This window comes from Eriocheir sinensis, chromosome 22 (assembly GCF_024679095.1).
Source record: "Eriocheir sinensis breed Jianghai 21 chromosome 22, ASM2467909v1, whole genome shotgun sequence".
NCBI classification, from domain to species: domain Eukaryota; kingdom Metazoa; phylum Arthropoda; class Malacostraca; order Decapoda; family Varunidae; genus Eriocheir; species Eriocheir sinensis.
The window spans coordinates 19,017,304-19,038,598 of record NC_066530.1 but is presented as its reverse complement, the minus strand read 5'-3'; the positions used below and the strand labels follow the sequence as shown (position 1 = coordinate 19,038,598).

Genomic DNA, 21,295 nt, shown 5'->3' with positions numbered 1-21,295 from the left:
GACGAGTTTCTGCTATTGCGTGTGGAGTGTGCATGAAGAGGTGACTTTTCTGGCAGACTGTACAACTTTTGAACCCTCTGAATGAATAACGAGGAGGAAAATGACATAAAACTACTGGGAAAGACGTTTGGAATAATGAATAGCTGATGTTTTAACCCGTTCACATATAACTTCATATACTACTGGAGCAGGTCTGACTTCCTCGCCCAACTGAATTACTACCATTTTATAAGAGCGAGGAAGGGAAGGAGGAGCAAAAATTGGAGGGGGAAGACGCTGAAAAATATGCAAGCTGTATATTTTAACAATTTTTCATATAATTTCATGTACTGAGGCAAGAGGGAGCGACTGACTTCCTCGCAAGGCTGTACTACACTGCAAGCCTCTAAATATGAACGGAGGAGTATGAGCAAAAAATGAAGGAAAATGACGCTGGGAACAATGAATACCTTACGATTTTAACCATTTTTATATAACTTAATGTACTGGGGCAGGAGGGAGGGAGCGACGAACTTCCTTCCTTGCATGACTGTACTACCTTGTAAACCTTTATATATGAACGACGAGGAGGAGCATGAGCAAAAAATAAAGGAAAATGACGCTGGGAACAATGAATACCTTACGATTTGACCATTTTTATATAACTTAATGTACTGGGGCAGGAGGGAGCGACGAACTTCCTTCCTTGCATGACTGTACTACCTTGTAAACCTTTATATATGAACGACGAGGAGGAGTATGAGCCAAAAATGAAGGAAAATGACGCTGGGAACAATGAATACCTTACGATTTTAACCATTTTTATATAACTTAATGTACTGGGGCAGGAGGGAGCGACGAACTTCCTTCCTTGCATGACTGTACTACCTTGTAAACCTTTATATATGAACGACGAGGAGGAGTATGAGCCAAAAATGAAGGAAAATGACGCTGGGAACAATGAATACCTTACGATTTTAACCATTTTTATATAACTTAATGTACTGGGGCAGGAGGGAGCGACGAACTTACTTCCTTGCATGACTGTACTACCTTGCAAAATATATGAACGACGAGGAGGAGAATGGATAAAAACTAAAGGAAAATGACGCTGGGAACAATGAATACCTTACGATTTTAACCATTTTTATATAACTTAATGTACTGGGGTAGGAGGGAGCGACGAACTTCCTTCCTTGCATGACTGTACTACCATGCAAACCTTTATATATGAAGGACGAGGAGGAGAATGGATAAAAACTAAAGGTGAAAGACGCTGGGAACAATGAATACCTTACGATTTTAACCATTTTTATATAACTTAATGTACTGGGGCAGGAGGGAGCGACGAACTTCCTTCCTTGCATGACTGTACTACCTTGCAAACCTTTATATATGAAGGACGAGGAGGAGAATGGGTAAAAACTAAAGGAAAATGACGCTGGGAACAATGAATACCTTACGATTTTAACCATTTTTATATAACTTAATGTACTGGGGTAGGAGGGAGCGACGAACTTCCTTCCTTGCATGACTGTACTACCTTGAAAACCTTTATATATGAAGGACGAGGAGGAGAATGGATAAAAACTAAAGGAAAATGACGCTGGGAAATATGAATACCTTACGATTTTAACCATTTTTATATAACTTAATGTACTGGGGTAGGAGGGAGCGACGAACTTCCTTCCTTGCAAACCTTTATATATGAACGACGAGGAGGAGAATGGATAAAAACTAAAGGTGAAAGACGCTTGTATTTCAACGCGTTTTTATACTTCATGCATTGGGGTGGGAATGAGCGACTGACTCCCTTCCTTGCATGACCCTTTAACTAGCTGCCATGCGTGTGTTAGGGGAGCACCACCACCACCACCTTCACCCTCACCCTACCACACGTTCCTGGAAGTTAATTAGGAAATGTATTGAATCTATCGCTGCCCGGAACACAACCCCAAGGAGAAAGCCAGATAGTTATTATACATTCTTTTTATTTCTACTTTTTTTTTACTTTTTTTTTATTTTTACGAGGGGTGAACTTGCCCAAAGATCACGTGGCGAGAATTACATTTTACGACGGCCGAAATTACATGTGGTGTTACTTCCGTGCTGGAGGACGAGGACGAGGAGGAGGAGAAGGAGGAGGAGGAGGAGGAGGAGGAGGAGGGGTAAATAATATGACGGGGTTGAACTTTCATTGCAGGAAGAGGAAGAAAGGGACGATTCAGGAAGAGGAGGTGGAGGAAAAGGAGGAGGAGAAAGAGAAGAAGAAAAACGCAACAGCAAGAAAAAGAAGAAACTGAACTAAACCAATAACAAGATGAAGGACAATAGGAGGAGGAGGAGGAGGGGGACAAATGGATGATATATAAGGTAGTGAATTACATGTTGTCTTTGCAGGAGGAGGGAGACGCCCAAAAAGGAGAGGAAGAAAAACAAGAACCAGAAAACAGATAACCCAAAGCAAGAACATGGAGAACAATAAGAGGAGGAAGAGGAAGAGGGGGGCAAGCAAGGGGAACATGGAGAACAAAAAAGAGGAGGAAGAGGAGGGCAAGGGATAAGTAGGTGTGAGGGAAGAGGAAGGAACCAGAAAGGAGATAACCCAAAGCAAGAACAACATGGAGAACAGTAAGAGGAGGAAGAGGAAGAGGGGGGCAAGTAAGAGGAATATGGAGAACAAAAAGAGGAGGAAGAGGAGGGCAAGGAAGAGGTATGAGGGAAAAGGAAAGGTGATAGGGAATGACGGATTAGATTAGATTATTATTATTACTATTATTATTATTATTATTATTGATTATTTGATCTTCGCCGCAACTTTTTTTTCTTTACAGCAGAGGAGTCAGTTCAAGGGCATAAAAAAAGGAAACAAATATATATATAAAAAAAACTGCTACTTTTTTTTCATATTTGTTTTCATATTTGGGTCATGTGGCGCCGAAAAAAAGATTAAATAAACTATACTTTCAAACAACAAAGAGTAATTAATCAAAAAACAAGGTGAAAGAAGGACTAGGGAGAGAGAAGGAGGATATGACGGAGAGAGAGAGAGAGGGAGAGGGTGTGAGGGAGGGCATTAGGTAGGCGGGTAAGAGATGTCAGTACAGTCCAGACCCTCCCCTTGTCCTACGCTTCCCTTCCCTTCCCTTAGCCCTGCAAATCACAGGTTCAGCGGGCAAGGACTGTGGTTATGAAGTAAATATCACGACCCTGCTCACGCTCCCTGCCGACCCCCCTTCCTGCCTCACACACACACACACACACACACACACACACACACACACGAGGGAGTGGTTTGGGTGTATGTTAGGGCGTGTGAAGTGATAGGGGGAGGAAGAGGAGGAGGAGGAGGAGGAGGAGGAGGAGGAGGAGGAGAAAGGGGAAGGGGAGGAAGAGGAAAAGGAAGGGGAGGAGAGAAGAGAGCGAGCGAGCGAGCGAGAGAGAGAGAGAGAGAGAGAGAGAGAGAGAGAGAGAGAGAGAGAGAGAGAGAGAGAGACGACAAAGACAGATAATGTAAAGCTTCGTGAGAACAAGATATAATGTGCGTGCGTGTGTGTGTGTGTGTGTGTGTGTGTGTGTGTGAAATACCTGGTGCTGTGGTTTCTTGAGTCACCTGTTGTTGTAATCACAGGTGGGACAGTGTGATGTGTGGGCCGAGGAGGAGGAGGAGGAAGAGGAGGAGGAGGAGGAGGAGGAGGAGGAAGAGGAGGAGGAGGGTGGGGGAGTAGTGGTAATAATAGAAAATTCAAACAAAGACGTAAAAAAGCAAATAATGAGGATAAAAACATGAGAGGAGAAGAGGAAGAAGATGGAAGAAGAAGAGGAACAACAACAACAACAACAACAACAACAACAACAAGAAAACAAGAACAGGAAGCAGAAGTAAGAGGAAGGGAAGGGAAGATGATGAACAGCAAAAAGAGGAACAAGAAAATAATAATAATAAAAAGAAGAAGAAGAGTTGGAAGAAGGAGGAAGAAGAGGAAATAGAGGCAGACGGAGAAAAAGAAGGACAGCAAAAAGAACAACAGGAATAAAAACAAGAAGAAGAGGAAAGGGAAGAAGATAAAGAGGAGGAGGAGGAGGAGGAAGAGTAGTGAGGTGTGCGTGGCCGTTCCATGTTTGACCGACGTTTCAAACTCAACCATAATGAGGACATAATGTGAGGAAGTGACCCCCCCTCCCCCCCCCCTCCCCCACACCACCTCCGGTCCACACACACACACACACACACACACACACACACACACACACACACATCATATCAGGAAAGCGGTAGGTTACGTTGGGCCGGGAAAGGGATGGAGGAGGAGGAGGAGGAGGAGGAGGAGGAGGAAGAAATGACAGCCCAGCAAACCATGATGTCCCCTTTACCCTTGACTCTTCTCCTCCTCCTCCTCCTCCTCCTCCTCCTCTTCTTCTTCTTCCTTCTCCTCTTCCTCTTTCGTCACAGGTAAAAACACTGGCCACTTAAAATCACATACACACACACACACACACACACACACACACACACACACACACACACACACACACGAGTAACATATGGACGTAACAGACCGGCAAGCTGATAAACAAACCAAGCACGTTGTCTGTAACACGGAGGAGGAGGAAGAGGAGGAAGAGAAGGGAGAGAGAGAGGAGGTAGAGGTGAGAAACTAAGGGAGAAAGAAGTTAGCAAAGGTAGAGAGAGAGAGACACAAGAGGTAGAGAAGAGAGGAAGAACTGAGCGTTATAACCAGCAAGGTACAATTTGACAGCTGGAGGGAAGGCAGGCAGGTAAGAGGAGGCGTGCGGTGGCGGGAAGGCGACCAGGTGACGATATCGAAGGCATAACAAAAGACTGACGTGCGTTGGCCGTGGACAATGGGTGTGTTAGGCTTGTGTGGGTGTCCGGGGTGAGGCGTGACTGACGGGGTGTGTCTGAAGGAGGGAAGGAAAAGTGTGTGTTTGTGTGTGTATGTGTGATGCGACAGTGAGGGTGTGTATGTTGTGTGTGTGTATGTTATGTTTCTGATCTACTGTAGACTTCTTAAATCTTTGTGTCCTTGTGTCTGTTGATGAAAGTGGATGTCGATATGAAGATGACGTATGTAAGATGTAACGTGAATGGAGGATAACAGAGATGAAGGGATGCTGGACTAAGAGGAGATGAATAAGACTGACGGGGAAGATGAGGGCGTAAATATTGAGGTGAGTGGATGTGATCGAAAGAAAGATGTCAATAATGAGATGATGAAAGTAAGATGTAACTTGACTGAAGGATTACAAAGATGAATGGATGCTGGACTAAGAGGAGATGAATAAGATGATGAGTAACAGGGAAGATGAGAAAGTGTGTATGACGTGATGGAAGAAAGTGAATGTCAATAAGAAGATAACAGACATAAAATGCAACCTAAATGAAGGGTAAGAAGAGATGAATGGATGCTGGACTAATGGGAGATGAATGCAAAATGAGTGACATGTATCAATACGAAGATAACAATGGATGGACATATAGATGGATGAGAGAGGTGAAGAAGAGGAGGTGAAGAGGGGGGAGAGAAGAACTGGTAACATGTGTAGATAGGGAGAAAGAAAGGAAGGAAAGAAGATGGATGTGGGAAAGGGTGATGATGGTGGTGGTGGTGGTATGGGAGTTATGATATAGGGAAGGGTCGGAGCGGAAATGGAAACGGAAGGTAGGTATGGGAGGAGGAGGAGGAGGAGGAGGAGGAGGAGGAGGCAGATGTAGCAGCGGACACACACTACCCAATCCTCCATTGTTAATTACTAAGGGTCAATAGTACTTTCCTTTATTACCTAATCACTCCTATTACATCGACCACCACTACTACTACTACTATTACTACTACTATGACGACTCTCTCTCTCTCTCTCTCTCTCTCTCTCTCTCTCTCTCTCTCTCTCTCTCGTGTTCCCTGTATACATCTGTCATTTTCCACATCTGTTAACATGTCCCTCCCCTCCCTCTCTCCCCCTCTCTCTTCCCACCTTTTCCTTATCTACCCGACACCTGGCCGTCTCTCTCTCACTCTCTCTCACTCTCACTCTCACTCACACACACACACACACACACACACACACACAGTCACTTTACCTGTATGGCGGCGTCACTTTCCTCTGCTCACTCTCTCGCTCACTCACCTGGAAAGACAATTAACACATTAGTACAAAATCACCATCAGTATTAGAATATCCTCAACCCTTGCCTGTTCTACTCAGCAATTCCTCTTCACTCAGTCTTCTCTCAAATATGTATTCTTTTTACTTTAATCGTCATTGTATCATTAACCTTTGTATGTTCTTTTGTGGTTGGCTGTCTGGCTTCACAACTCTCCCTGTCCTATCCAGCAATTGCTCTCCAGAATCCAAATATACTTTTTTTTACTCTTGAACATCATTAGAATATCTTTAAGCTTTGGCTGTTCCTAAATCCATGTTGCTGTCTGGCTTAACAATTCTCCCTGTCCTACCCTCAAATACACTTCTTTTACTCTTGAGCATCATTAAAATACCCTTAACCTTTGGCTGTTCCTAAATCCATGTTGCTGTCTGGCTTAACAACTCTCCCTGTCCTACCCTCAAATACACTTCTTTTACTCTTGAGCATCATTAAAATACCCTTAACCTTTGGCTGTTCCTAAATCCATGTTGCTGTCTGGCTTAACAACTCTCCCTGTCCTACCCAGCAATTCTTCTTCCCTCAAATAGATTTCTGATACTCTTGAACATCATTAGACTATCCTGAACCTTAGCCTTTCTTTACTCCATAATACTGTCCGGCCTGATGGGTCTGATGGTCTGACGGGGAAGATGAGGGCGTGTATATTGAAGTGAGTGGATGAGATGGGAAAAAAGACTGTCAATAATGAGATGATAAATGTATGATGTAACTTGATTTGAGGATTACGAAGATGAATGGATGCTGCACCCGGCAATTCCTCTTCCCTCAAATACATTTCTTATACTCTTGAGCATCATTAGACTATCCTAAACCTTTATCTTTTCTCTACTCCATAATACTGTCTGGTTTCACAACTCTTCTCCTACCCAGCAATTCTTCTTCCCTCAAATATATTTCTTATACTCTTGAGCATCATTAGACTATCCTCAACCTTTGTCTTTTCTCTACTCCATAATACTGTCTGGTTTCACAATTCTTCTTCTACCCGGCAATTCTTCTTCCCTCAAATACATTTCTTATACTCTTGAGCATCATTAGAATACCTTTAACCTTTGTCTGTTCCTAAATCCATGTTCCTGTCTGGCTTCACGACTCCAGACACACCCCGGATACACTCATTTTACTCTTGAACATCATTACAATATCCTTAACCTTTGTCTTTTCTTTACTCCAAGTCTCCTTCTCCTACCCAGTAATTCCACCTCAGACTCGATACACTTTTTACCTTCCCTCCACAGCACACCACAAAGCACAATGTTTATCCAGCGTCACCTTATCATTATTGCCTCGTCTTTCCGCTCCTCGATTCTGTCCTCCTTACCACGGGCCAAATCCCTCTAACAATGGCATTCAAACACATGTCGATAGGGTCTGATGCTAAGCCATTATGGAGTCCGGGCGTCGCTTCAAGCAGGACTATATACCTCGCACACTCTTCGTACCCAGTGGACCCAACCAATCTGTTGTGACTTTGGTGGTGTTGGTGTTGGTGGTGGTGGTGATAGTGAGTCATTGGGTGAGTTAGTGTAAGTAGTTGTAGGTTGCTGATCGAATTAGTGAGTGAGTGAGTGCCTGATTGACTGACAGACTGACTGAGTGTTTGTAAGTGACTGAATAAGTGAGCGAATACTACAAAGAGGTTTCATAAAAGGAAGAACAAGTACATCTATAAACACCATGACACCACAGCTCACAAGAAACATAAGAACGATGAACCCACAACAACGAAGTCAAGATTCCCACAAGACATCTCCAGCTTAGGATCTTACACCAAGCCTCTCTGTGAAAGCGTCCACATCTAAACAAAAGGAGAGACAAGTAGGAAGAGACAGTTTACTTCACTCTCCGCCAGTAAGAAGATAAAAACCAAGAACTTATACTAATCTAAGAGGACGAAGGAGTTAAAACCTTACGTCATTCTCTCCCTCCGTCTGAAAGCATCCAAGTTTACACAAGCGAAGAGTGAAGAAAAAGCAAACAGTTATATACCTTCAAGTGTCTGCCAGTGAAGATAAAAAGCAAGAACATAAAATAATCTACGAGAAGTAAGAGAATAAGAGGTTGTACTAATCTCTCTCCATCTGAAGGCATCCAAATCTACACAAGCGAATAGGAAAAAGTAAACAGTTAGCTTCACGAGTCCCCCAGTGAAGACAAAAATGGAGGAACTATAATAATCTGAGTAAAAAGAAGAAATATGGACCTAATAACCTTCTCTCAAACCCTCTGAAAGAATCCGAATCCACACAAGCAAGCAGTTAACTTCAATAGTCCCCCAGCGAAGACAAACACAAAAGAACATCAAATAATCTACAAGGAGAAGGAAAAGGAGGAAGAGGAGGAGGAGGAGGAAAACATACGAGACAGAGTGTAGCAAGACAAGAGAAGCGGCGGTGCAGCTTGAGAGAGAGAAGCTTAAAGTTGGCAGGCTTAGTGGAGGTGTCGCGGCAACCGTCTAGGAAGATAAGAAACGGAGCGAGACAGCCATTGAGATCAAGAGATTGCGAGGAATTGCTGAACGAGTTGTGAAGTGCGTATAGAGTGAGTTGGCTGGCGTGTGTGTGTGACTGTGTGTGTGTGACTGTGTGTGTGTGTGTGTGTGTGTGTGTGTGTGTGTGTGTGTGTGTGTGTGTGTGACGGTCCCTCCATCAGTTATCAATGTACAATTATAATTAATAAGCACTTAAAAGACATCTGCCGCATCGTAATTGCTCTTAAATATATACATAAAAAAGTGACGTAATATGAATTTAATGACAGTAAAATACGAAGGAAAAGAGGAAGAGGAGGAAGAGTAAAGAGGAAGAGGAGGAAGAGTAAAGAGGAAGAGGAGGAAGAGGAGAGTAAGTAGACAAATAAGAGGAGAGTAAGAGTATAAAAAAAAGGAAGAGCTGAATCATTAACCCACACACACACACACACACACACACACACACACACACACACACACACACACACAGCCACTTGCAGCCATAAATGATAACGAGCTCTCGGTTATGGCTGAAAACACACACACACACACACACACACATGACTGTTTTGCGTCTCAATTATATTAAAAGGCAACGTAGGAACTTAGGAGAGAGAGAGAGAGAGAGAGTATTAGCTTATTCCTTCCGAGTCTTTGAACATGAATGCTTTTTATAGGTCTCTCTCTCTCTCTCTCTCTCTCTCTCTCTCTCTCTCTCTCTTGCCTTCCTATCGCAAAACTTTTATGTCCATTACGTTTATTTCACGTACGAGCACACCTCTCTCTCTCTCTCTCTCTCTCTCTCTCTCTCTCTCAAAGCTGTAACTATATATCTCCTTTCTCTATTTTATTTATCAATTTCTTCCTCCTACCAAACGCTATAGCTTTCTCCTCCTCCTCCTCCTCCTCCTCCTCCTCCTCCTCCTCCTCCTCCTCCTCTTCTTCTTCCTCTTCCTCCTCCTCCATATCAGCGAAACCAACACACTCTATCTCCATCCCGCTATCGACTGACGGTGTGTGTGTGTGTGTGTGTGTGTGTGTGTGTGTGTGTGTGTGTTTTATCTCCCTCCCCCCTTCCCACCCACCCCAACTAACACCAAGACCTCCTCCTCTTCCTCCCCAACCAACACTCCCTCCCTGTTACATCCCCCTCCTTCACCCACCTACATCCCCCCCACCCATAGCATCTTCTCTCTCTCCCAGCATCCCTAGTGAGTGATGCTGAGTGAGAGAGATGACGTGACTCTCCTGACCGTATACGAATTACCCCTAAAATTAAGCTTCTAAGTCTTGAGATGAATTAGTCTGCTTATCTTTTTTTTTATTTTCACTTAGTCAGCATCGTTTTCAAGTCGTCATCATCATCGTCTTTTTAAAATATATATTAATAAATGACTCGTCTTTATCTCAGCTTAGGAAGGGGGGGGGGGGAGCATGACTCACCGGGACAAGCCTAGTAGTCATGACTCACCAAAGATTCACACGACGAGCCATCCAGGAACAGGGTCGAGATGTGACTCAGAGTACTGGAAAATGACTCACTGGGGGGGGGGGAGGGGGGGAGGGGTCGCATCTCAGACAGTACCCGGAGATGCGACACAACGTAAAATTGATGCAAGTAGTGAATTTATACCTATATCCTCTACTGCAGGTTCTAGCACTTATATTTAATCGTCAATAAGCGACTTGAACCCACTGATGCAGGTTCTAACATTTATATTTAAGATGCAAGAGAAACCGCCAACCAATCCAACTTGAACCTTTTCCTGGAGGTTCTAACACTTTTTATTTACACCTAAAGTACTCAGTGTAAGTCCTCTCTCCACCCGAAATTGACCTCTCTTTTGGCCGCTCTTTACTTTTGTCTATTATGGGAGCGGTGAGTAGCGGGCTTTTTTTTTTTTTCTCTCTGTACTCTTTTTGTTACCCTTGAGCCGTCTCTGCTGAAAAAAAGAGGGAATCTATCCAACTTGAACCCACTGATGCTGGTTTAAACGTCTATACTATTTAAGATGATGCAAGTTTAACAGTGAATAAGCAATTTGAACCCACTGATGCTGGTTTAAACGTCTATACTACTTAATATGGTGCAAGTTTAATCGTGAATAAGCAATTTGAACCCACTGATGCTGGTTTAAACGTCTATACTATTTAAGATGATGCAAGTTTAACCGTGAATAAGCAATTTGAACCCACTGATGCTGGTTTAAACGTCTATACTATTTAAGATGATGCAAGTTTAATCGTGTATAAGCAATTTGAACCCACTGATGCTGGTTTTAACGTCTATACTATTTAAGATGATGCAAGTTTAATCGTGTATAAGCAATTTGAACCCACTGATGCTGGTTTAAACGTCTATACTATTTAAGATGATGCAAGTTTAATCGTGAATAAGCAATTTGAACCCACTGATGCTGGTTTAAACGTCTATACTATTTAAGATGATGCAAGTTTAATCGTGAATAAGCAATTTGAACCCACTGATGCTGGTTTTAACGTCTATACTATTTAAGATGATGCAAGTTTAATCGTGTATAAGCAATTTGAACCTACTGATGCTGGTTTAAACGTCTATAATATTTAAGATGATGCAAGTTTAATCGTGTATAAGCAATTTGAAGCCACTGATGCAAGTCCTACCACATTTATATTTAAGATGCAAGATAAACCGTCACTCTACCCAACTTAATCCTTTTGCTGGAGATTCTAACACTTTTTATCTACACCTAAGCCCTCATGGATCGTAATTATAAGTGTTGATATATATACGTGTCGAGAATCTATCCAACTTTTTTTTCTTTTTTTACAACAAAGGAGACAGCTCAAGGGCACACACACACACACACACACACACACACACACACAAAAAAAAAAAAAAAAAAAAAAAAAAAAAAAAAGCCCGCTACTCGCTGCTCCTTGCTTAAACCCATTGATGCAGGTTCTAACTCTTTTATTCAGAATTACTCACTCATAAATCGTAAATATATGAGTTGACGTGCATAGAAGGGAGTGACAGTCTAGTAACATGAGTCAAGGTGAGTACGGTGGTAAGGTGACTCATGACGCAACGACGTGACTCATCTCAATGCAACGCAACGAGGTGACTTATGGGTGGAGGGAAGGTGGGAGGGAGGAAGGGAAGGAGGGAAGGAAGGAAGGAAGGAAGGGAGGGAGGAAGGAGGGAGGGAAGGAGGAAAGGAAGGGAGGAAGGATTTTTGTGCCGTGGTAGTGATGTAAAAAGTGATTCTCTCTCTCTCTCTCTCTCTCTCTCTCTCTCTCTCTCTCTCTCTCTCTTATCTCTCCATCGCTCCCTTATTATCTCATCTTTCTTCCCTCCTTATCTCTCTTCTCTCCCTCCCTCTCTCTCTTCTCTCTCCACATTCCTCCTCCTCCTCCTCCTCCTCCTTCTCTCCCTAACATTTCCTTCCTCCCCTTCTAGTATTTTTTCCTCTCGATAATATTTCCTCCCTCTCTCTCTCTCTCTCTCTCTCTCTCTCTCTCTCTCTCTCTCTCTCTCTCTCTCTCTCTCTCTCTCTCGTATACCTCTTTATATATTTTTTGTTGCCTCTGTTATCGTTTCCTCCTCCTCTTCCTCTTCCTCCTCCTCCTCCTTTTATTTCCTCTCTCATCTCCTCTTACGTTCTATTCCCTCTTCCCCTCTTCCGACTTATTTCCCATCTTCCTTTTCCTTTATTTTCCTTGTCCTCATTCTCCTTTCCTCTTTCCTTTTGTTTCTGTAATTCTTTCATGCTTTTGTCTGTGTCTGTCTGTGTCTGTCTGTCTGGATACTCTTTCTCCTCTTCCTTGTAATGTACCCTTTCTTGTCCTTTCCTTTCGTCTGTCTGTCTGTCTGTCTGGGTTGTCTTTCTGTCTGTTCCTATTTTCGTATCTGTCTCTCTTACACTTTTCTTGCGTCTGTTTCTCCTCGGGCTGTCTACTGTCCCTCTTTTTTTTTCCTCTTCTCGTGCTGTCTTTTCCTTTTGTCTGTCTGTCTTTCTTTTTCATTGTTCTGTCTGTTCCTATCTTTGTATCTGTCTCTCTCACTTTTCTTGCGTCTGTCTCTGTCCGAGCTGTCTACTGTCCCTCTTTTTCTCTCTTCTCGTGTTGTCTTTCTGTCTCTCTCTCTAGCTATGTATCTATCTTCAATCTCTATTCCTGTCTATGTATCTCTTCCTTCCCTCTCTCTCTGTTCAAGCTGTCTTTCTGGATATGTTACAGCGTTCTTCTCTCTACCTGCTCCTGTCTACCTGTCCATGTAAGTCTCGGCCACCTCTTCTTCCATCTGTCTCAACGTCTTGCCTCTTTCTCCCTTATTTCTGTCCATACTGTCTTTCTCTCTTGTCTCCTACCTTGGTCTTCCTTCCCTATTCCTACCCCTGTCTCGGCCTCCTCTTCCCTCCTTCTTTCCCCGGCCGTGTTGTACCAGCGTCTGTGTTTCAATGTCTGACCTCTTTCTTCCCTTCTTTCTGCCTGTACCGTCTCTCTATCTATCCCTACTGGCACTTCTGACTCTATTCCTACTCCTGTCTCGGCCACCTCTTCCTTCCCTCTTTCCCTTCTCTCTGCCGGCAATGTCTTTCTCTCTAGTCTCTATCTATCTCTACTGTCTCCTTCCCTATCCCTACCCCTGTCTCGGCCTTCTCTTCCTTCCGTCTTTCCCCGGCCGTGTTGTACCAGCGTCCGCGTCTCAGCGTCTTACCTCTTCTTCCCTTCTGCCAGCTCATACTGTCAACCTATCTATCTCTACTGTCTCCTTCCTTCTTCCTACCCGTCTCGGCCACCTCTACCTTCCCTCTTTCCCCGGCATTGCTGTACCCGCGTCTCCCTCCCAGCGTCTGGCATGGAAGCAATAACAATGCAAATGTAAGCTGCTCTCGGCCCAGACACATCCAGGGGGCATTACGCAGCCTCAGAGTCGTGCCAAAAATAAGTGAGACGGGCAGTGAGGCGTGACGGCGGAGGAATGGCGAGGAGGAGGACGAGGAGGAGGAGGAGGATGGGGAAGGGGCGAGGAGTAGAGGAAGGAAGGAAGGAATGAAAGGAGGAAAAGAGATGAGGTTCCAGAACTTATTCTATCTTTTTCTTTTGCTTTCTTTCATTTCTCTCTTTCTTTTTAAGGCAAGGTTGTAGAATGTGTGTGTGTGTGTGTGTGTGTGTGTGTGTGTGTGTGTGTGTGTGTGTGTGTACGAAAGCATTATACTGGCAGCACCACCACTCCACTACAAACACACACACACACACACACACACACACACACACACACACACACGGCATAAGCAGGCAGCCGAGTATAAAGACAAGAGGGATCATAATTTTTCTTTTCTTTTTTCTTGTTTTTTTTCTTTGTTTCTTCTCCCTGCAGCCGTGACAGAGACCTTGACTGGCCTATTGTTTGGTGGTGGTGATGGTGGTGGTGATGGTGGTGGTGGTGGTGATGGTGGTGGTGATGGTGATGGTGGTGGTGGTGATGAGAAATAGGGAGTGAGGTGGATCAAGGCCAAGCGTGACACCACCACCATTACCACCACCACTACCACCATCACCACCACCACCACCACCTCCACCACCACCACTAGCACGATCATTACCACCACAACATACTACCATATCCACCACCACCACCACCACCACTAAGAGCTTTCGTTGTGGATAACTCTTACCTGATCAATTAACATAAACTTCAAATAAAGAAAAACAAAAACAAAATATATACTAGTACACAAAGCAAGAACATCTAATATATATAAATCAAGGACAAATACAACAGTGATATATATTATTATTTAGTGGTGGTGGTGGGGGCTGGCTGTAGATGAGGTGGCGATGGTGGTGGTGGAGATGACGTTGACGATGGTAGCGATAGTAGATATTAGCGATACCGGTGTTAGGTTGTGGTAGGACGGTCGGTAGAGGCGGTCTTACTGATGGTGGTGATAAGAGGCGGTGGTGTTGGGGCTACCGGGAGAGGTGAAGGAGAGGAAGGCAGGAAATAGGACAAGAGAGGATATGAAATGAGTAGAGAGGATATGAGGGAAAGGAGGGAAGGAAAGAGAAGAACAGGAATCATTGAGAAAGATGAGGGAGAGGGAGAAGAAAGATAGGAGGGACTGAGCAAAAGGAGAGAGAACTGACGGAGGAGAAGGGAGGGAGAGGGAGAGAGAAGAGGAAAGACAGGAGGGAATGAGAACAGGAGAGAGAACTGACGAAGGAGAAGAGAGGGAGAGGGAGAGAGAGAGAAGAGGAAAGACAGGAGGGACTGAGCAAAAGAAGAGAGAACTGACGAAGGAGAAGGGAGAAGGAAGGAAGGGAAGAGAAAGAACAACAGGGAATGAAATAAGACATGAAGTAAAGGGGAAAAAAAGGAAGGAAGAAGGAAAGGGATGGAAGAAGAGGAGGAAGGACAAGAGGGAGAATGTCAGTGAGTAAAAGGAAGTTGGAAGGAGAGGGAGGGAGAAGGAAGGAAGGGAAGAAAAAGAACAGGGAATGAATTAAGTTATGAAAAAGTAAAGGAAAAAAACGGGAGGAAGAAGGAGAGGAATGGAAGAAGAGGAAGGACAAGAGGGAGAATGATATAAGTAAGAGGAAGTCCAAAAAAAAGGGAAGGGAGGGAGAAGAAGAAAATGAAAGAAATAATGAAGGAGAGGAAGTAAGAGAGATAGAAGGAAGGGAAAAGAAAGAAAGAACAAGAGATAATTAAATAATGAAATAAGTCAATGAGTGAGGGAGAGAAAGAGAAAGAGGGGGAGAGAGAGAGAGGGAGGGCAGGTGAGAGTGGGCGCCCCCTCACCTGCCACTCTCCCACACGTCACCCTCCGGAAACAATGCCCCCCCCTAACAATATGAGCCCCACATTTCTGCCCACGTGTAGATGGGTTATTAACGTGGACTTCCTCTCTCTCCCTCACCTGTCCACCATCACTACAATCATCACCGTCACTACAATCACCGCTATCACTACCAACATTATCTAACGTATGTACTGTTTCCTATTACTAATTATCTAACCTGTTTATTATCTATATGATCATTTTTTCTTTTCTTTTTTTTTTCCTCGTCCTCCTCCTCTTCCTCCTCCACTATATGACAGCTACTACCATATTCCACTGCATTCACAAAGACGTACAGCAAGACACCCAGACCCACAGACACACCTAATCCTCCTCCTTCACCTTGCATAATCTACCTGAGTACCTATCTTCAGTACTCACAAACAGACAATCACCTACCAACAGACACACCTAATCACCTTATCTCACCTTGCATAATCTACCTAAGTACCTATCTTCAGTACTTACAAACAGACAATCATCTACTAAAAGACACGATTCTAACCTAACCTCACCTTACATAACCTACCTGAGTACCTATCTTCAATACTTACAAACAGGCAATCACCTACCAACAGACACGATGCTACCCCTTTATACAGATAGCCACACACGTCTTGACCTATTCTGAACCTTACCTTATACTTCTCTCCCAAAACACCACATAGACACGATTCTAGTCCCCTCATAAAACCACAAACACATAAAAACCTGATATTAGTCCCTCAAACAGACAGCCAAACCCCTTATACCCTTTTACAACCTTCTGTCACTCCCTCCTGTCCGCTCTCTCTCTCTCTCTCATACACACACACACACACACACACACACACATGATTTTACCCCCTCCTACAGACACCTACACCTCGTCCCACCTTCTCCCACCCCTTCCCTCCCTCTCCCCTCCACACACACACACATACATGATTCTACCCCCTCGTACAGACAGCTACGGACACCTTCACCTCTTCCCACCTCCTCCCATCCCTTCCCTTCCCTCGGGCCCGGCACACTCACGCACCCCATCGATTATTGACTAAGTGGCCCCGATGACACCCCTGCCGCGGCTCCATAACACACCACACGACGTAACAGTCCACGAAGGCTTGCGCGGAAAAGACGAGGTGATAATAAAACAGACGGACTTATAAAAAATAGCTTCCCCTTCGTCCCCTCCTTCTCTTGCTATCCTCTTCCTATTCCTCCTCCTCCTTCTCCTCCTCCTTTTCCTCCTCCTCCTTATCCGTCCTTCTTCCCTTTCTTTTCTTTTTCCTTTCCTTCCCTCTTCCTCCTTCTCTGTATATCTTCCACTTGTTCTATCCTCCTCCTCCTCCTCCTACATAGACAAGAATAATGGTTGTCTTGAAAGAGGAACACCACACACACACACACACACACACACACACATATACACGTAACCTCCTCCTCCTCCTTTCCCTTACATAACCTTCCCTTACATACATGAAGAGAAGACGAGGGAAGGGAAGGGAAGGGAAGGGAAGGGAAGGGAAAGAAAGAGAAGGGAAGGAGAAGGAAGGAAAGGGAAGGGAAAGGAAAGGAAGGGAAGGGAAAGGAAAGGAAGGGAAACGAAGAGAAAGGAAGGAGAAGGAAGGACATGAGAAAAGAGGGAGAGAAACCAATAGTACTCATTTCCTTTTCCTCTCTCTCTCTCTCTCTCTCTCTCTCTCTCTCTCTCTCTCTCTCTCCTTTACTACTGATACTCTCCCTCTTCCCCTCTTTTCCTCCTCCTCTTTCAGGATATGAGGCGAGGAGGAAAAGGCTTACGTGATAGTTTGTCCCTCCTCCTCCTCCTCCTCCTCCAAGCCATGCCAGACACACATTAATTACGTTTACTTCGTGTTATTTCGGCGACAATCGATGCTAACACACACACACACACACACACACACACACACACACACACACACACTGACTCCCCCCCCCTCCCTTCACACATACACGAACCCCCAAATCCCTCCTTCTTCCCCCCCTCTCCTCCTCCTCCTCCTCCTCCTCCTCCCCTCTTCTGACATGGCTACATATGCTCTGGACACATTCTGGACCCGCTTCTCTCAACATCCGCTCCTCCTCCTCCTCCTCCCCCCCCCCCTCGCTCGCTCCCTCGCTCCCTTTTTCCGGGCAGGCGTGAGCGGCCGAGTATGAATCCAACGTCACTTGCTGGGTTGGTGGCTGTTCCGGTGCTGTCTGCTTCAATGTTTTTTTTTTCCTTTTTTCTGCTTCTCTTTCCATAAATTTTTTTTTTTTTGGCGGTTCCGGTTGTCTTGCTTTCCTTTCTTCCTTTTTTTGTTCTTTTCTTCTTCTTGTTTTCGTTTTCTTCCTGTTCTTTTCGTTTTTTTTTTCCTTTTTCTGCTTCTCTTTCCATGCTTTTTTTGGGGGGGCGGTTCTGGTCCTGTTTTGCTTTCCTTTCTTCCTTCTTTCTGTCCTTTTCTTCTTCTTGTTTTCGTTTTCTTCCTTTTTTCTGCTTCTCTTTCCACACTTCTCTTTTTTTTGGCGGTTCCGGTCCTGTCTCGCTTTCCCTTCTTCCTTCTTTCTTTCCTTTTTTTCTTCTTGTTTTCGTTTTCTTCTTCCTTTCCTTTCTTTTTTTTCTGTTTCTTTATCTGTTCCTTGTCTCTGTAAGCCTGACACCTGAGACCTGATAAAAAAACAACATGAACACGAGGAACAAGAACGAGATAAAATAGAACAAAACCAAAAAGAAAAAAATAACACCTGAGACCACCTGAGACCTGACAAGAAGGAAAAACAAAAACAACAACAAAAGGTGGCGATAGGGAGGTGAGAAAGGTAAGGCAAGGGGAGAGGCAGCTAAGAGAGGTAAGGTAAGGTAAGGTAAGGTAAGGCAGGTAACGTAAGGTAAGGTAAGGTAAGGCAAGGCAAGGTAAGGTATGGTAAGGTAAACTAAGGTGCAATAAGGTAAGGTAAGGTATGGTAAGGTAAACTAAGGTCAAATAAGGTAAGGTAAGGTAAACTAAGGTCAAATAAGGTAAGGTAAGGTAAGAAGAGAGAGAGAGAGAGAGAGAGAGAGAGAGAGAGAGAGAGAGAGAGAGAGAGAGAGAGAGAGAGAGAGAGAGAGAGAGAAGGTAAGTCAAAAGAACGATGGAATATGAAAACACGAAAGGCAAAAGAGAAAAAGTGAACGAAATGGAGAGAAGGAGTGTCATAGAGGAGAGGGAGAGGAGAGGAGGGTGTCAGGAGGAGAGGGGGAGGGTATCAGAGAGGAGAGGAGGGAGGGGAGAGGGAGGAAAGTGACACTGAGAAGGATGAGGAAGAGGGGGCCGAGGATGAGGAAGAGGGGAGCGGAGACAGTGAGGAAGAGAGGTTGGGGTGGCTGTGAAGAGATAAGGAAGGGAGGAAAGAGGGAGGAAAAGATAGGAGGGAGCACAATGGAGGTGGAGGAAGAGGAAAGGAGGAAGAGGAGAGAAAAGAGATAGGAAGGAACGCAATGGAGGTGGAGAAAGAGGAAGAGGAGAGGAGGAAGAGGAGAGAAAAGAGATAGGAAGGAACGCAATGGAGGTGGAGGAAGGGGAAAGGAGAAGAGGGAGGAAAGTAGGAGAGGAAAACTGGGAGGAAGAGGAGGAGGGGACGGAGAGAAAGAGAGGAAAGAGATAGGAGGGAGCACAATGGAGGTGGAGGAAGAGGAAAGGAGGGAGGAGAGTGAGAGGAAAAAGTGGAGGAAATGCCATGGTGGAGGAAGATGAGGGGGAAGCAGGGAAGAGAGGGGGGAGAGGAGGAGGAGGAGGAGGAGGAGGAAGGGAGAGAGAAGAATAAGAGGAAAAACTGGGAGGGGGAGGGAGAAGAAAGTGAGAGAGGGAAAGCTGGGAGGTGGAAGAGATAGAAGGGGGGGGGGAGGAAAAAGAAGAGGAAGAGGAGGAGGAAAAGGAGAGGAGGGAGGAGAAGAGGAAAATTGGAAGGAAGAGGTAAGCGTGAAAGAGGGAAAGTTGGGAGGAAAAGGAAGAGGAAAACCTGTGTGTGTGGGGGGGGTGGGGGTGGGGGTGGGGAGTATATCGAAGAGGAAGAGGGAGGGAGCAGGGAGAGGAAGAGGAAAAGGAAGCATCATATCAGGGGTGAGGGGGAGGAGGGAAAGGTGTGGGACAGGTAACGCGCCGAGCCACACCTGGTCAAATTCTCGCCCAGGTAAACTTGTTAATTAATACAGGAATACTTATAAACAGGTATGGTTAACCTTCTTTTTTTTTTCCTTTCTTTTTTCTATTCCTTCTTTATCCTTCTCTTCTTTCCTCTTCTCTCTCTTTATCACTTCTTTCTCATGAGTCTATTTCTGTTTCTTTCTCTCTTTATTCTTTATTTTCATTCTTTCTTCTTATTTTCTTTTTCTCGTATTTATCCATTCTCTCTCTCTCTCTCTCTCTCTCTCTCTCTCTCTCTCTCTCTCTCTCTCTCTCTTCCCTTCGCCCTAACTAAATCCCTCCATAATGAAAGAAAACTAGAAGAAAAAAATAACATATTGAAAACACACACACACACACACACACATACTATAAGGTAAGGTAAGGTAAGGGGAGACAAGTAGGGTAAGGCAGGTAACATAAGGTAAGGTAAGGTAACACACACACACACACACACACACACACACACACACACACACACACACACACACACACACAAGGGGAGGAGGCTGCCTTCTATTGTCAAAAGGAAGCCATAACAAGCTATCATAAGGGAGTACTTCAGTATGTAAGGCGGCATTCAATCTTTCGTCCTCCCAAGCCCTTAGTGATACCCTTAGCGGAGACTTGCCCCCCTCTCCCCTCTAACCCCTGTAGCGGCTGGGGGGAAGGGAGAGAGAGAGAGAGAGAGGGGAGGTGAATGGCCTGATCTCCTTCCCCTACCTCCCTGTTAAGTCCCCCTGCTAATTGGACTTAAGCAGGGTGACAGGGATGGGCCTTGAGGGACTGCTTTGATAATGTCTATACCATGTCGAAGATTCTATGCTGCTTGTTCTCATCTTCGGAGCGCTAAAGTATCAAAGGCTTGGATTCCTTTGTTTTAGGAGTTCATGTTCAATAGTGTCCAATAGGGTTCTTGAAAGTCTCGTCTTCCAATCCTCCATTCCAATCTTGCTCTCCATTATAATCTTCACCACTATCATCTAACTTCTTTTTCTTCTTCTTCTTCAACACAACAAGGCGACTCATGGACACACAGCCAATAAGGACACAAAACTAACAGAACTAACATGAATCTTTTGGAAACTTGTCTTATACCCTTTAATCTTATAATCTTCACTATCATCGTAACTTCTTCCCTTTCTACTTCAGCACAACAAGGCGACTCATGGACACACGTGGAGGCAGAGTCATCACAGCCAATAAGGACACAAAACTAACAGAACTAACAAGAATCTTTTGGAAACTTGTCTTATACCTTTTAATAGCGCAAAGACGATGGTGGCAACACAAAACGAAGACACCTTGCCCTGAGTCACACCCACACCCATACTCCTCCCCCTCCTCCTCCTCCTCCTCCTGAGCCGCTCCATTGCACCCCTGAAACACCGAGGGGGGAGAGAATGGGAAGGCAAGTGGAATGGGCGTTGAAGGGGATGGGAGGGAAGAAAGCAAGGGAAAGGAGGGAAGTACTAGGTGTCAAAGAGGAAACGTAGTAAGGGAAGCGAGGTGGAAGAGAGAGATGATCGATGGAGGCGGAAGGGAAAGAAGGGAAAGGATGGGAAAGGAAGGGAAAAACGGGAACTGAAAGGGAAGGAACAGAAAAATAAAGGGAACACCTGGGAATGAAAATAAGGAATAAAGAGGGAAAGATAAGGGAAGGAGGATACACAGATAA

General features: G+C 44.6%; 1 protein-coding gene across 2 annotated transcripts in view; it reads right to left on the bottom strand.

Moving 5' to 3' along the window:
- LOC127002198 (GATA zinc finger domain-containing protein 10-like) overlaps positions 1–21,295 on the bottom strand; it is an 83,739-nt gene that overhangs the window by 26,725 nt on the left and 35,719 nt on the right. Inside the window, exon 3 of one of the 2 annotated variants that reach the window (XM_050867898.1) lies at positions 6,038–6,129. The exons of the other annotated variant lie outside the window; for it this stretch is intronic. Within the exon in view, the coding sequence (XP_050723855.1) occupies positions 6,126–6,129 (4 nt within the window). The 3' untranslated portion in view covers positions 6,038–6,125. Of the gene's footprint in view, positions 1–6,037; positions 6,130–21,295 lie in introns of those variants that run through there. 2 annotated transcript variants of the gene reach the window in all.